The 13,287-nt window shown below is 40.9% G+C and overlaps 1 protein-coding gene across 3 annotated transcripts in view; it reads left to right on the forward strand.

Moving 5' to 3' along the window:
- Positions 1-13,287, forward strand: part of cadm3 (cell adhesion molecule 3) — a 121,428-nt gene that overhangs the window by 46,024 nt on the left and 62,117 nt on the right. For all 3 annotated transcript variants that reach the window (XM_061731872.1, XM_061731873.1, XM_061731874.1), the window contains exon 3: positions 777-926. In XM_061731872.1, coding sequence (XP_061587856.1) covers positions 777-926 — 150 coding nt within the window. The remainder of the gene's footprint in view (positions 1-776; positions 927-13,287) is intronic.

Below are 13,287 nucleotides of genomic sequence, written 5' to 3' on the forward strand. Positions count from 1 at the left end.
ATACCATAATTTCAACCAATTTGGATACAGTTACGCAGCCAGACAGTTCACTTGTCAGTGCTTTTTGCAGTTGCAGCTCCAGCCTTTCGAATCCCTCATAATGAAGGGTCATTTGTATTCTTGGTCTACTTTCCTCTAACTTGTTCATTTCCATAATGCATGTCCTGTTGAGCTCGTGCCGTAGCAGCTGATTCTTATGCATGCAATTTAAAAATCGACACAGATATTGACAAAAGACGGTCACTGAGCCATTAGACGTACGGGGGAGCGATCGTGCTGCTGCTTTGACCTGTCAAGAGCAAGTCTCTGCCGTAGTGTCTTCATCCATGCCAGTCCCTCAGGTTGTGCAGTCTCTGGTGCCAGGGCAGCTACTGACTCATTGCTCTTACATTGCCCCCGCAGATATACAACCGGAGAGCCATTTGTCAGCTTTTTTTGCTCTTCTGACAGGATGTCTGCGTGTGTGTGTGTGTGTGTGTGTGTGTGTGTGTGTGTATGTGTGTGTGTGCATTGTGTCTGTGCTCTCAGAAAGACAGATAGAGATATATAGATCATCTGACAAGCAAAGAAAAAGATGGGCAGGGGGAGATGAAGAGAAAGAGAGGGGGTGAGGCGAGTAATGCATTTGGCAGGTTTATCTGATTTGTGTGTTTGTGTGTGCTACTTTTCTTCTTTTTTTTTGTCTTTTACACATGAGTGGCGTTTTTCATCCTTGTCTCTGTTGCATGTTTTTCTCTGTCTTTTATGACATTCCTCCTCTCTCTGCCGTTTCCTAGATGATGATCGCTTGCAGCCTGTGACCTCAGACGAGACGGTTTCCGTCGGGGGCACCGTGACACTGACCTGCAGAGTGGCGGAGACCGACAATTCCTCACTGCAATGGTCCAACACGGCGCAGCAGACACTCTACTTTGGAGAAAAGAGAGGTGAGGGGGGATGGATGGCTACCATCTGCATCTTGGAAAACATACTCAAATATGGCAACTGTATGGTGCCAATATACTTTAGAGATTATACAAATGGTTCTTAGATTATGCTCAGAAGCAACACGTTTTTAGTCTGGTGTGTGGATCCCCTTCTGTTTCAAAGGAAACAACGACTACTCTAACTTCAGCTGTGTTATTTATGTGAAATAAGCAGTGACCAGATGGGTAGCGGGTATACAGAGGACCGGCTGTGAAACTGAGGTCGGGAAGTGACTAGACTAGGGTTGGCATTTTCAAAATGATCCTTGGTAGATGATTGGATGAATAAGCTGTCTATCACTGACTTAAACTTGGCTTCAGGAAACAGAACAGACTGTGTTGAGTGTTGTGACTGGATTGCATAGTTGGATAAATGTTGCCATAGATGTTGTGGGTTGCATCACTGACCCATTGAAGCAACACAATCCATCAGGCCTGTCTTTCAGGAACGAGTCAAATTTCAATAGACATGGCAGCAAAGTGGAAAGGAAGCAGAGGTGCTACCTGCTAGTCCTGAGAATGAAGTTTCTCCTACCATAAACATGTTGAAACATTCAACATAATCACTTTAGAAAAGACTGCATCAACCATAACTGAGGTGGCAGTGAGAGAGCTGGACATATTTTTAATTTGAACATGGGGCAGCAGCTGGTCAGCACTTCCACAGCTCTTATGGACAGTTTGGAGAAGGGCTCTGCAAGAAACAGGTGAGAGGAGCAATAGGCTGGTTTTAAGTCTGAAGTATCCCATTTAGTAGAAATGAGTCTTAATGGCCGCCAGTGTTATCGTGTTTAAAGGTCACATTTTCTGTCCTGGTTTATTGCAGCGTGCCTTATCAATGGGATTTGTGTCTGAAAGCAGTATCATTTTATCTGAATGAACCTTGAATACAAACACACAGTTTGGAAGTCTGGAAGATTTTTGTGATTTTCATTTTGCAGCAGCTTTACACGTTAATGCTGGGGAATGAATAAGTTCAAGGTGCTTGCTGGATGGAAGTTGTTATTTTGAGATGGTTGCTTTTACACACTTTGAACGTCTCAATAGAACAACTTTTGAAACAACCTCTGCTAGTGAAATGGTAGGTCTTGAGTGCACCTTGGACGTATTTACACATAAATCTTTTAAAGTGGGGGTTGCTCTCTTATTTTTGCAAAATGCATGAAATAAATGGAAGTAAAACAAAGTCTGTGTTACTTAAAAATACAGTCAAAAAGGCATTACATTTCCATCATATTTGCTGAGGTAAATTAGTTCGGTGGGCCTGTAATTTTCATGTGATGGGTTTACAAAGAAATTATGATAATTTCTCTGTTACTGCTGTCAAACAAGGGGAATAAAACCAATTTTTTTTACATAAAGGATCAAAAGCTTTGTTAAAGTAAAAAGGCTCTATACAAATACTTAAGGCGACGATGAATACAGCATGTTTTTGTATTATTACGGGGAGCCAAAAGTAGTCAATAAATGCAACAAAAGAAAACAGATAACACAAACAGACCTCAGGGTCTGATGACTTAAAGTGCATCAATCTGTCCCATTGTAGCAGCTATCCATAAAGATTTACTGTCTTGGCTTTATGATGACCATTTTGTGCCAGTTGATGGGTTAACTATAACATGATCCAGCTTTTTGTTTCTTTATATTTGACTGTGATTGAAAATGAAATGTGTTTTTGCTTTTACATTACGTTCTAAAAAGGCCTAACCAAATGTGTAATTGGAGTCAAACAAGTTTAACAAAAACCTGCAGTGTGATGAAAACTAGTGACCCAGCAGGAAACACTTGGAAGCAAAAATAGGAAAGAGGGTTACAGATATTTCTACTGCAGGATCCCAACACTGTTACAACAGACAATTTGGAAAATGTAGAGAAGGAGATGGAGAGTGAGTAAGCAAGGGAAGGAGAAATTGAGAGAATAGCCGTTACTCTAGATGGAGCTTCAAACGCAGTGCAGAGATGAGAAATACAACACTTAAGCCTGTCCTCTACTTTGGAGGGGGTTGAGAATAGTGCTCGAGAGGAAAGGAGGCAGGGGATAGGGAACATCTGAAAGAAAATACAAGAAAATGAAGCAGAGACCAGGAGAGAGACAACAAAAGTTATTGGGAAAAGAGCTACAGCCAGAAAGGGAAAAGGGAGGGAAAGGAAGATGAGAGAGCCTTTTTTTTTAACTTAATTCAGAATATTAACATATTTCAGGTATATTTCAGAAGATATATACCTCTAGAAATGCACATTCGCTTCTTAAAACATCAACAGCATTAAGTCTCTTTGGCTAGATGTGCACATCTTTGCACTACTTATTCCTATGTAGCCAAGTCCCAGATCAGAACATGTAAGAGCAATGCTGATCCACACATCACAATGAACACTAAATTTGAGCAGTACCATTTGCTTTAGATGCGTATCAGGGCGGAACCGAGGGAACAGAGAAAAGTGGAAAATGGAGCCTGCGAAAACGCTGGTAATACTGTGAAAGGATCCATTTCCTTAGCTAAAGCTAATCAATTACTTTTGTTGTGTGAAGTAACCAGACTTGAAATTAAAGTAAGCGTAAAAGGTAAAATGGAAAAACATAATGGAGCTTAATGGTCCTTGAACTGCCATGTCCTGGATAAAAGTTTTAAATCTTATGTTAAAGCGTTGCCATCTCCTTCCTCACAATGTGCTCTTGATGGCTTTCCACATCTGCAAACTGAAAAGAAATGTAAAGGTCATGTGCTTTTTACTTTTCAATTTGTAAAATTGGAAATGGGGCAGATGAGAGCTGTAAGTCTGAACAGCGAGGTTGGGAGTTTTAAACCCTAGCAATACCTCATAGGAGGTAGGAGAATGTTTACAGATCATTTTTAGTGGATGACATTTATATTTAGTAACTTAGCAGGTGCCCTCGTCCAAAGTAACTCATAAATTAGGAGGAACATGTATAGGCATCGGGCCAGCACGGGGGCTTAGTGGTTAGCACTGTTGTGCTGGTTTGACTCTGGGGCCCAGTGGGAGTCTAGCTTCCTCCCACAGTCCAGAAAAACAAACATGCATAGTAGTTTGATTGATGATTCTAAATTGCCTGTACCTGTAGGTGTGGTTGTGGTTATGCCTGGTTGTCTGTCTGTATATGTGGCCCTGTGATGGATTGGCGACCTGTCCAGGGTGAACCCCTGCCTCTCGCCTGTACCTAGCTGGGATAGGCTCCAGCAGACCCCTGTGACCCTGGAAAGGATGACGGGTATAGAAAATGGATGGATGTAGGCAGGCCAACTGAGAGTCTTGCCGGGGCCCCGGACAAAATAATCTAAGATGGGCCCCCCTGCGCCCGGATCTCTCCTTCTCCCTCTTCCTCTCCTCTCCCTCTGCTCTTCAGGTTTTTATACAAGCTAATGGACGTTAACATTAGAGCTAGCCAGTTAGGTTAAGTTACAAGGTTGGTAAACGTTGGCTGCACTGTTTCTTACCTTGCTCTACGCTGACTTTATTAATTCCAGCTTCACCGTCACCACCCTTTTTAAAATATTTGTGTAGAGAATCTATGAGGCCTCTATTTTCTTGTTCTCTTCTTCTCTTTTTCTCTTCTTTTCTGAGCACCGGACTTGTGCTGACCGGATATTTTGACCATTCTAATGGTTGAATTAAATGATAACATCAAATTTTGATCAGCGGCCAAACCATTTTTGTGTTGGGGGTTCTTGACCACAAGGAAAATTAGGAAGAAAACAAATAACAAGCTTTTATGTAACCCAAATACTACATATTTTTTCCACAAATAGGCATATTTTGAAACATTTTGATAAATTATTCCATAATTAAATGAGAATAAAAAAATAAATAAAAAAAAATATTTCCCCCTACCCTGGGCCCGGGACAACAGACCCATTTGTCCCCCCCCTATCGGCGGGCGTGGATGTAGGCACCCGGATGGATAGAAACCTTGAGGTTTAGATTTTGTGGTAAATCTTTATAAATGGCGCAGATACCCAAGTGCAAAATAAGTGCAGATTTTTTTGAGCCGTTTTCAGGTAGGTGGATAAAGAAGTCATTTTTATGTTGGTTTGGTTTCAGTTGATTATTTAAAAAAAAATCTTTATTAAACGGCAGCATTTTCTTATCCATGCCAATATCCCAAACGTATACTGAGATTCTTGCAGAGAGGGTCATATTATAAGCAGACTTTCAGACACAGATAAGTATCATCTGCAAACCAGCGATACGAGAAGCCATGCGAGTGGATGTTTGCAAAACGCAGGGAGGTGGTGCAGAAAAGACATGAAGTCCAAGCATTGAGCCTTGGAGAGTCCCAGCAAAGATGATGAGAAACGCACTTTAGTCCTTGCCACAATAATGCAATGCTCAATGACATACACTTTAAACCGAGAGTGTCAAGAGTACCTGAGATTCTCATCTGCTTTTAATTACTATGCCAAGCACCTCCGGCATCTATGGTGAAAGTATCCCACATCTTTGAGTGTGAAACATTGCCTTTTGCCATGTTTTTTTTCTTCTTTTAAGATGGCAGAGGCACAGTAGGATCCGAGAAATTAGAAAGGTTGAATTGATGGATAATTGGCTCTAAAACTCAGGTTTTACTTTATAAACAATAGAGCGATTAGAGCAACAAGTCACCCCAAGCAGCAGAGCTCAGACAGCATGCTTCAGAGCTCAGGCAACAGGACGCGGAGGGATCAGACAAAGGAGGATACGCCAAAGTAGGAATAAAAGGGTGGAAAAAAAGAAAAGATTTAACTGAAGAGGACAGAAGAAGATAAGGAATGAGAGAATTCATAACTGTCTGCCATCCCTTTTCAACATGGCTCAGCGTGCACCAAGTTGTGGGGTTGGGGGTATGAGGAGAGGATGGACAGCACGCTGAGAGTTAGAACAAGAAAATGATGAGTGACAGTTTCTCGCAGTGATGGTTACCACACAGTAGAGTAGGAACCAAAGGGGAGAAGGGAATGATTAAGAACTAAAGGATGGATGATTATTTGACTTATTATGGTGCATTCAACTTATTATTATTACCCATTATAGTGCATTGACCTTTATCTTTCTCTACATATAAATAAAAGGAAATACAAACTATGTGGTATTATAAGAAAAGTTGATCATGCTATCATAATAAGAAGGTCACATCAGTTCAAATCAATTCACCATGGCAGGTCAAAAGCCTAAGCTGGCTTTCATGAGGCAAAATAAACCTTTGATAACGGTACAATTTAACCCTGCCTCGGACAGACAAAGGAACAGCATGTGGCCACTTTAAAGAAAAACCTTTTAAAGCTAAATGATGGTGAGTAAAAAGGCTAAATTTAGACCCATAAAAAAAGGTAAAGGAATGAAAGTAGGGAAACGTTTCCGTTTCCAGCAGAGCAGAGCTAATGAGAGTTCTTCAACTATAGCTGCTGAGATAAAAATGAAGCAAAACAGCAAATTAATTGTTAAGGGAGATGAAGCCCAGTCGTCTTTCTTAAAGCAGATGCATTTGCCAAAAAAAGAGAGCTTTTATGCTAATCCTGTCTTGTATTAATGTGAGAGTGAACATTAGTGCGCGGGAACAAGTTACTCCTTGAATGATCTAATAACTGTGGCCATTACAGGATGTTTTAATACATTTTAAGGCCTCAATTCTGAATGATATATTTTAAGACCCTTTTAAGGATCCACAAATACCCATGAGGAAACAAGTGGGAATGGATGGATGAGTGGATGAGGGGAGGAAAAGGACCTGCTAAGAGAGGAGATTAGACAGGTATACAGATGGGTTTATGTATTAATGCTCAAACCACCGAGACACAGCAAAGCGACAGCGACAAGGAGATGGACAGGAGGCAGGGATACAGAAACAAAAACACTGAAATCAAGACAGCAACAGAAACACATAGCGTACAATTTACTTTCAGCGGATGCTCTTTTATGCAATGTAGAAATCATTCAGCTGTGTTTATCAACAAAGGCTCTGAGATATTTAATTCAGACTCTGATTTGACTGTCCAGTCATCCCACTTTATTTTATCACAATTACGTCTTAAGCTGCTTAAATGTTATAGATAAACTTGAAAAATAGATGGAAAATGTCAAATGAAGCTGTAGATTTGAGTTCATCTTCAGTCTTTGGGAAAGAGACGACAAACGTCCTGACCGTTTTTAAACTCTGATCGGTCATCATACACGTTCCAGACAAACTGGACACCCACATTTGACTACTTTCCATTTATGGGAGTCTGTTTTATAGGGTGTCATCTCTTTCTTTTCCATGATATCTTTTGATGGCTCTGATACAGAACTAAAAACATTGACTTCACTATTCAAAGTGAAGAACTTTTCTCTCAACTTTACAGTCATTTCTGCATTTGAACTCTTTCTTTCACCTTCAGCTGCCATCAGTTTGTTTTCATGATAGAAAAATGACCCTGGCTTAAAATGCTTTGCTTGTAAACTCTGATTGATTTAAAGCCCTTTTTTTTCCCAGTGAGACGGACAAAGTTTCAGTTTATTTTCTTTTAAGAGCAGATATTCATCGGCATTGAATCAGTTCTAAAAAAAATGAACACGCATCAACCTTGAACCTTGCAACCTGCCGCATGTTTCCAGTGTCGATGCCTGAATTACAGATGTCCCTACAAAACATCACATGAAGTCAAACAAACTCAAAAGGAGTTCTTTAAATGAGCTCGAATTATGAATTGCATTTTGCATGACTTGGACACAAAACCATAGATTTAATTTTCTCCACCTTGAAAGGACTATCTGATAGAGGAACAAATTGGACGCTATATTTACTTGTTAGCCAACGATTAACTCTCAGCCAGAGAAATAAGGATTAATTGGGATATTTGTTGTGGTTGGTTGCTCAGGATGGAGGGAAAAAAAGAGATATTTTAGGGGAAAGCACATTTTGTATAATTCAAGAACTAAAACAAATTAATGGAATGGTTAAAAACAAATGTGCCTACTTGTCTAAACTCACTTAGCTTCTTGCCTTTACTTGTTTAGCATGAAAGTGCATCGTGATGTTCGTGATCGTGACCAGGCGCGTCATTTCCACCGGGGACGGTGGGGACGCGTCCCCACCACTTTGTCTGACGAGCAGATTTGTCCCCACCACTTAAAAAAAAAAATAAATAAATAAATACAAAATTAAGTAAGACGCGATTTGTCCCGTATTTTCATTAACGCCCCATACACACGTCTGTCACACACACATCAACACTAAATGTATCAATAATGAACAAAATAAAACACAGGAAACATTAAGGCCGGCAAAATCTTAGTGGCGGGACAACAGGACCTGCTGCGTCTGTGCCCAGATCTTGTGTGTGTGTGACAGACAGCGCTGCGGGGAGGACTCGAGCTTCACCTCCAGGTAGGAGTTGGGTTTTGGGAATTAAAAGTTGCGTTCCGCAGGCCCGGTTCTACGAGGGTGCATCAGCATGCATTGCACCCTCATTTTATGTGTCTTCATCATGGATGTATTATAAAACGGTCTTCATGCTCAGTTGAAAAGACGAAAAGTCTGAAAAAACTGACAAATGCGCGCGCGTCAAGCCTGATTTATGGTGACGGACACTGGCTGATTTATGGTTCCGCGTTAAATCGATACGGCGTAGGTTACGCAGCGTCGCGTACCGTACGTTCGCATCCCTGCGTATCCTACGCCGTACGCTTTGCGTTGGTGCAACGCGGAACCATAAATCAGCCAGTGTCCGTCAATGATCTGCTTCCAGCGCGCAGTTTCCTGCAGCAGCCAGTGCTGCTCTCTGCTGCTCCGTTAACACAAAGTAACCGTGGATATTCGGAAGTTGTTCAAGCACAACGACATAAACAAGTTTACAGGACTGTCTCAGAAAATTAGAATATTGTGATAAAGTCCTTTATTTTTCTGGAGTCTAAAAATGTCATACATTCTGGATTCATTACAAATCAACTGAAATATTGCAAGCCTTTTATTATTTTAATATTGCTGATTATGGTTTACAGTTTAAGATTAAGATTCCCAGAATATTCTAATTTTTTGAGATAGGATATTTGAGTTTTCTTAAACTGTAAGCCATGATCAGCAATATTAAAATAATAAAAGGCTTGCAATATGTATATGATGTTTCCGACGACCTAAATAAGACCGCGCAGATGGCTTTTAATATGGGGACAATATTGCGTCAATACGCATCATCTAATGCAATGCCTATTATTTATCATGAAACCTCAATTCGGAAGTAATGGGCCTAGCTCGTACCCAGCACTTTTCAAACCTTACTCAGGTTTATGGTAAATGTCCCCAGCACTTCTGAAATCAAACTGACGCCCATGATCGTGACACAAGATCACAGAGGTCTGATGGAGCCTTCCCCGGTTGTTACCTGCTTAAAGCTTGGAGTACACCATCCCCAACCTCTCGTCTTCATAGTGCAGTGATCACAGGATGCATTTATTTGAAAAAGTTTGAAGACATCATTCGTTCCTTGCTTGCTTCCAGTAACTAGACAATAAACATGGCCTTGCAGAGCACTTTGAAGTTGGCAAACACATTTTCTTACCAGAAAAACTGTGTTTTTTGCCTCTCGGTCCATTTCTAATTTTATTTGTCAGCTGGCTTCCTTCCTTTCCATAAAAGCATATCAGCAGACATCAGACAGGCTATCATCTGCCTTGGTACAATTTAACAAGGTAATGGCCCTCTGGTGATTCACAAATCAGTCGAGAAAGCTCCTTCCTTTACGAAGGATGGAGCGGGCCGGGTTCAACTGCGGCGATGACTGTAAGTGACTGTAGCTTAATCATTGCATGGCGAGCACACCCTCAGCACTTTTAAAGTTTATGATGTTAAGCAGTCTTCAATGAAACGAGACCCTCTCTCTTTCTTTTTTCCTTTTTATCTGAATGAATGGTTGTATCTTGCCTCAGAGAAAAACCAACTGCTTTCAGCAGAGTGCCAAACGCAACACCAAATGGACCATATGAGATGCTTTTTTGACATTTTCTGAAGAACTATTGATCCACATCACATCAAAGTTTTTCCCATTGTCTGGGGAGGCTCTCTGGAGAGTGCATTAACCACGACCATAACACAGCTGAAAGACTGCACTTGAGAAATGGCCCTTTTTCAGTAATTTCTCAACAAATTATAAAAACATTTTCTTTTACCCTCACATTTTCTAAAGAAAACCATGTGGAAGACAAGAGCGAGCGGAAAAAACAGAGAGGTACACGCAGAATTCAGAGTTAAAAACTGTATTTTTGAAGCTTTTGAAGTAGATCTGTGAAGAACATTCACTGTGTGATTTTAAAATTGACGCCTTGCCTTTCACCAGTAGTACTGAAGAGCAATGCAAACACAAAAGTGTGCTCTCTAAGCATATTTATTCATTTTTTTAATAACAAACTGATGAGACAAGACAGGACATGTGAGGACCAACACAAGACGACACTAGTAGAGATGTATTGATACTGTCTTGAATGTGTTAATAATAATAATCTAATTGATAACTCCTCTTTTTTTTTTTAGGTAGAATCAGCTTTTTCTTTTTAATTAAACATAATTGAGATCTTGGCACTTGTGACTGCAGGTTGGACTGAAACACTGGAATATATTTTATCCATTAACAAGCAGAGCCAGATCTTCTATCCTTTAAATTAAAACCTCAGCCGGAGAATTAAAAAAAAAAAAAAATTCCTGCCCCGTAATGCTCCTTGGTGTGGAGCTCACTGTGTTGGTTTTTGAGCATGCAGTGTGTCCTGAAAGCAGAAGAAAGAGTTTCCTGGAGGGTTGAGAAAGCAGAGTAAAATGTATTTTATTGTGTGCAAACAACCGCCATATTTTCCATATGTCATGACACCGTCGCCTGAGACGTTGCACACTTTAGTCAAGATAAATCAGTGACACAGCGCAGATGCTCCCTTTTCAGTTTGAATTTCAAAGTCTTAAGACAGAATGAATAAGAAAAAGGAAGTTAAAGGAAGTTAAAAAAAAATAATAATATGAAGTCGGACTCAGACAGGAGCCTTGTGTCTGAGCGAGTTTGGTAGGAGCATATTTTCCTGTTGGAATCTGCTATTCTTGCAGCCCCGGAAGGAAAATTGTCAATATTCCACCTTAAGCAGTTCCATGAAGCAACAGCAGAGGAGTTGCTGACCGAGAGTCAGTCTGTGAGGAGTCGGGAATCCGTCTGTTGGGTCAACGTGTCCATGCATGTTGGCTGAGCATGTCCACCCCGGAACGACAGCACACTCGACTCAACTTCACTGATTTACTTGCTGATTAGCTTCACTAATTTAGCACGATGCTGTTCAGAAGTGAGACAGCACAGCGAGTCATCATTTCTGAAATTCCCGTGACAGGCTTTTCACCGCTCACCTGCTGCTGCAGGAGGGAAAGCCGTGTTTGTATTAAAAAATTAAAAAAAATCCATCGCAAGCTGGGTTAATTGTTGAAATAATGTGGACTTTCAGTCCCTGAGTGTTTTGTGCAGCGATTAAGATAAGAAGCTAAATTACTTAAAAATCACGAGAGCCTGCTGTGACGATCTCACATGTAAATAAACCACCTGATTCCTTGGAGTTGTTGAAGAGCCGCTCTGAACTCTGAATTAACAGTAAGCTATAGACAGTCTGGATTATCTCTCTTCTTTTTTAGTTTAGTGTAGAGTAGTTGGAGAAAGAAAACTTTCTTGCTTTGACCTTTTCAGAGGAGCTACTTGTGGCAGCTATGACCAGCTCTGACAAACTTACTTTCAACATTGTCTTTTATTAATAGACAGGGGGGTTCAAACTAACCTCTTGCATAAGTGAAGATAAACCAAACGCCTTATAGAGATGGATATGAATAATGAAGAGCTGCACGTGTATCTTACTGATTATCAAGTCAACAAAGGACCCCAGGACATAAAAGGAAATCAAGGGGGGGGAGAAAAATCATTTTACTCCGCATGAATCTGATCTTTTGACTTAAAACGAGCAGTAAGTTAATATTATGACATGCAGACATCAAAGCGCAGGCTCCTGGGGTTCTAGCTTTTTCATAAAGGTGAAACAAGATGAGATAAAATGTGAACTTTAGCAGTATACTTCTTATCATGTCATGCTTTCTTTTAATCCTTTTGTTCCAAAATGACCAGTTAACATGAGCCGTGTCTTACCTGGGCATTCTGGGCCATCATCTGCTGGTAATGTTGCTCCGAAATCCCCCCCAAAAATCGATGATTCTTGCTGTTGAAATTCCAACATGGCAGGACTTTATTAGAGCTTTGCTCGGAGCTGATGTTGGGGATTTCTCTGAACATTCCTCTCTCAGGTTGCAAGAGGATCCCTAATACCCTCTTGCTTTAATTTAAACCTCCCAGGGCAAAGTTTGCTTCATCTGTCTTTGTTTACTTTTTTTTTTCATTGATTTTTTTGTACACCTTTGTCGCCACCACCAAATGAGATTTTTTTTTTTCTCTCCAAAACTTCAGTCTGAAGTCAAGCACAAAAATACAAGCGAGAGCGAAAGCGGCGGCGGGGAGAGTGGAAAGGTGGGCAAAAACAGACATGGCTTTGTATTTATTAAGATTTTCATGGCTCACGGAGCGATTTAGGCTCAATTTAAACTCTCAGATCAGTGAAATTTGGTATGATCAAGGGAAGCCTGCGGTCAGTGAACCCAGATCAGCTGTCGGAAAGGACGGATAATTAGGGAGCTGGAGAGAGTATTCAGAAACAGATGGGAGGATGGCAGCGACATGTGTATGAGCGTGGGAGAGAAGCAAGAAGAGAGGAGGTCTCTTTTGGTGAGAGTGTCAGCTAAATGCCTGAAATGTAAAACAAATTGAAAGCAGGTTGACTGATGAAGGGAAAGAGAGAGAGAGAGAGAGAGCGAGAGAGAGAAAGAGAGAGAGCGTTGACGAGGGAAGAGAAGATCAAGGCCTGAGAGTGGGAAGGTGGGATTGATAGGGAGAAAAATCGACAGAGAGGAAAATGGGGAAGAGTTGAAATGCAGATTCGGATTGAAACAAAGAGATGAATAGATGGAGACGCTTTCAGGGAAATTATAACAGAAATATAAAAATATCGGCCCGCAATTGGTGCACTTTACTTCAAGAGAACAGGTTTCTCCCCTGTTGTGCTAACACGTAGCACATTTAAATTTGAGAGAGTTCTTGGCAGAGTGAAAACTTGGTTGGAAAGGCAAAAAGACGCCAGAGACAGATGAATCAGTAGTGCACACAGTCTGTGTAGGGAGAGAATCCCTCTCTCCCCGAATGTTTGAAGTTGAAAGAGCATAATAAAGACTGAGGGAGGAGGAAGAGGCGGTGGTGGAAGAAGCACGGGCAAAAATATCTCCTTTGACCAC

Source organism: Cololabis saira, chromosome 10, assembly GCF_033807715.1.
Source record: "Cololabis saira isolate AMF1-May2022 chromosome 10, fColSai1.1, whole genome shotgun sequence".
Taxonomy (NCBI): domain Eukaryota; kingdom Metazoa; phylum Chordata; class Actinopteri; order Beloniformes; family Belonidae; genus Cololabis; species Cololabis saira.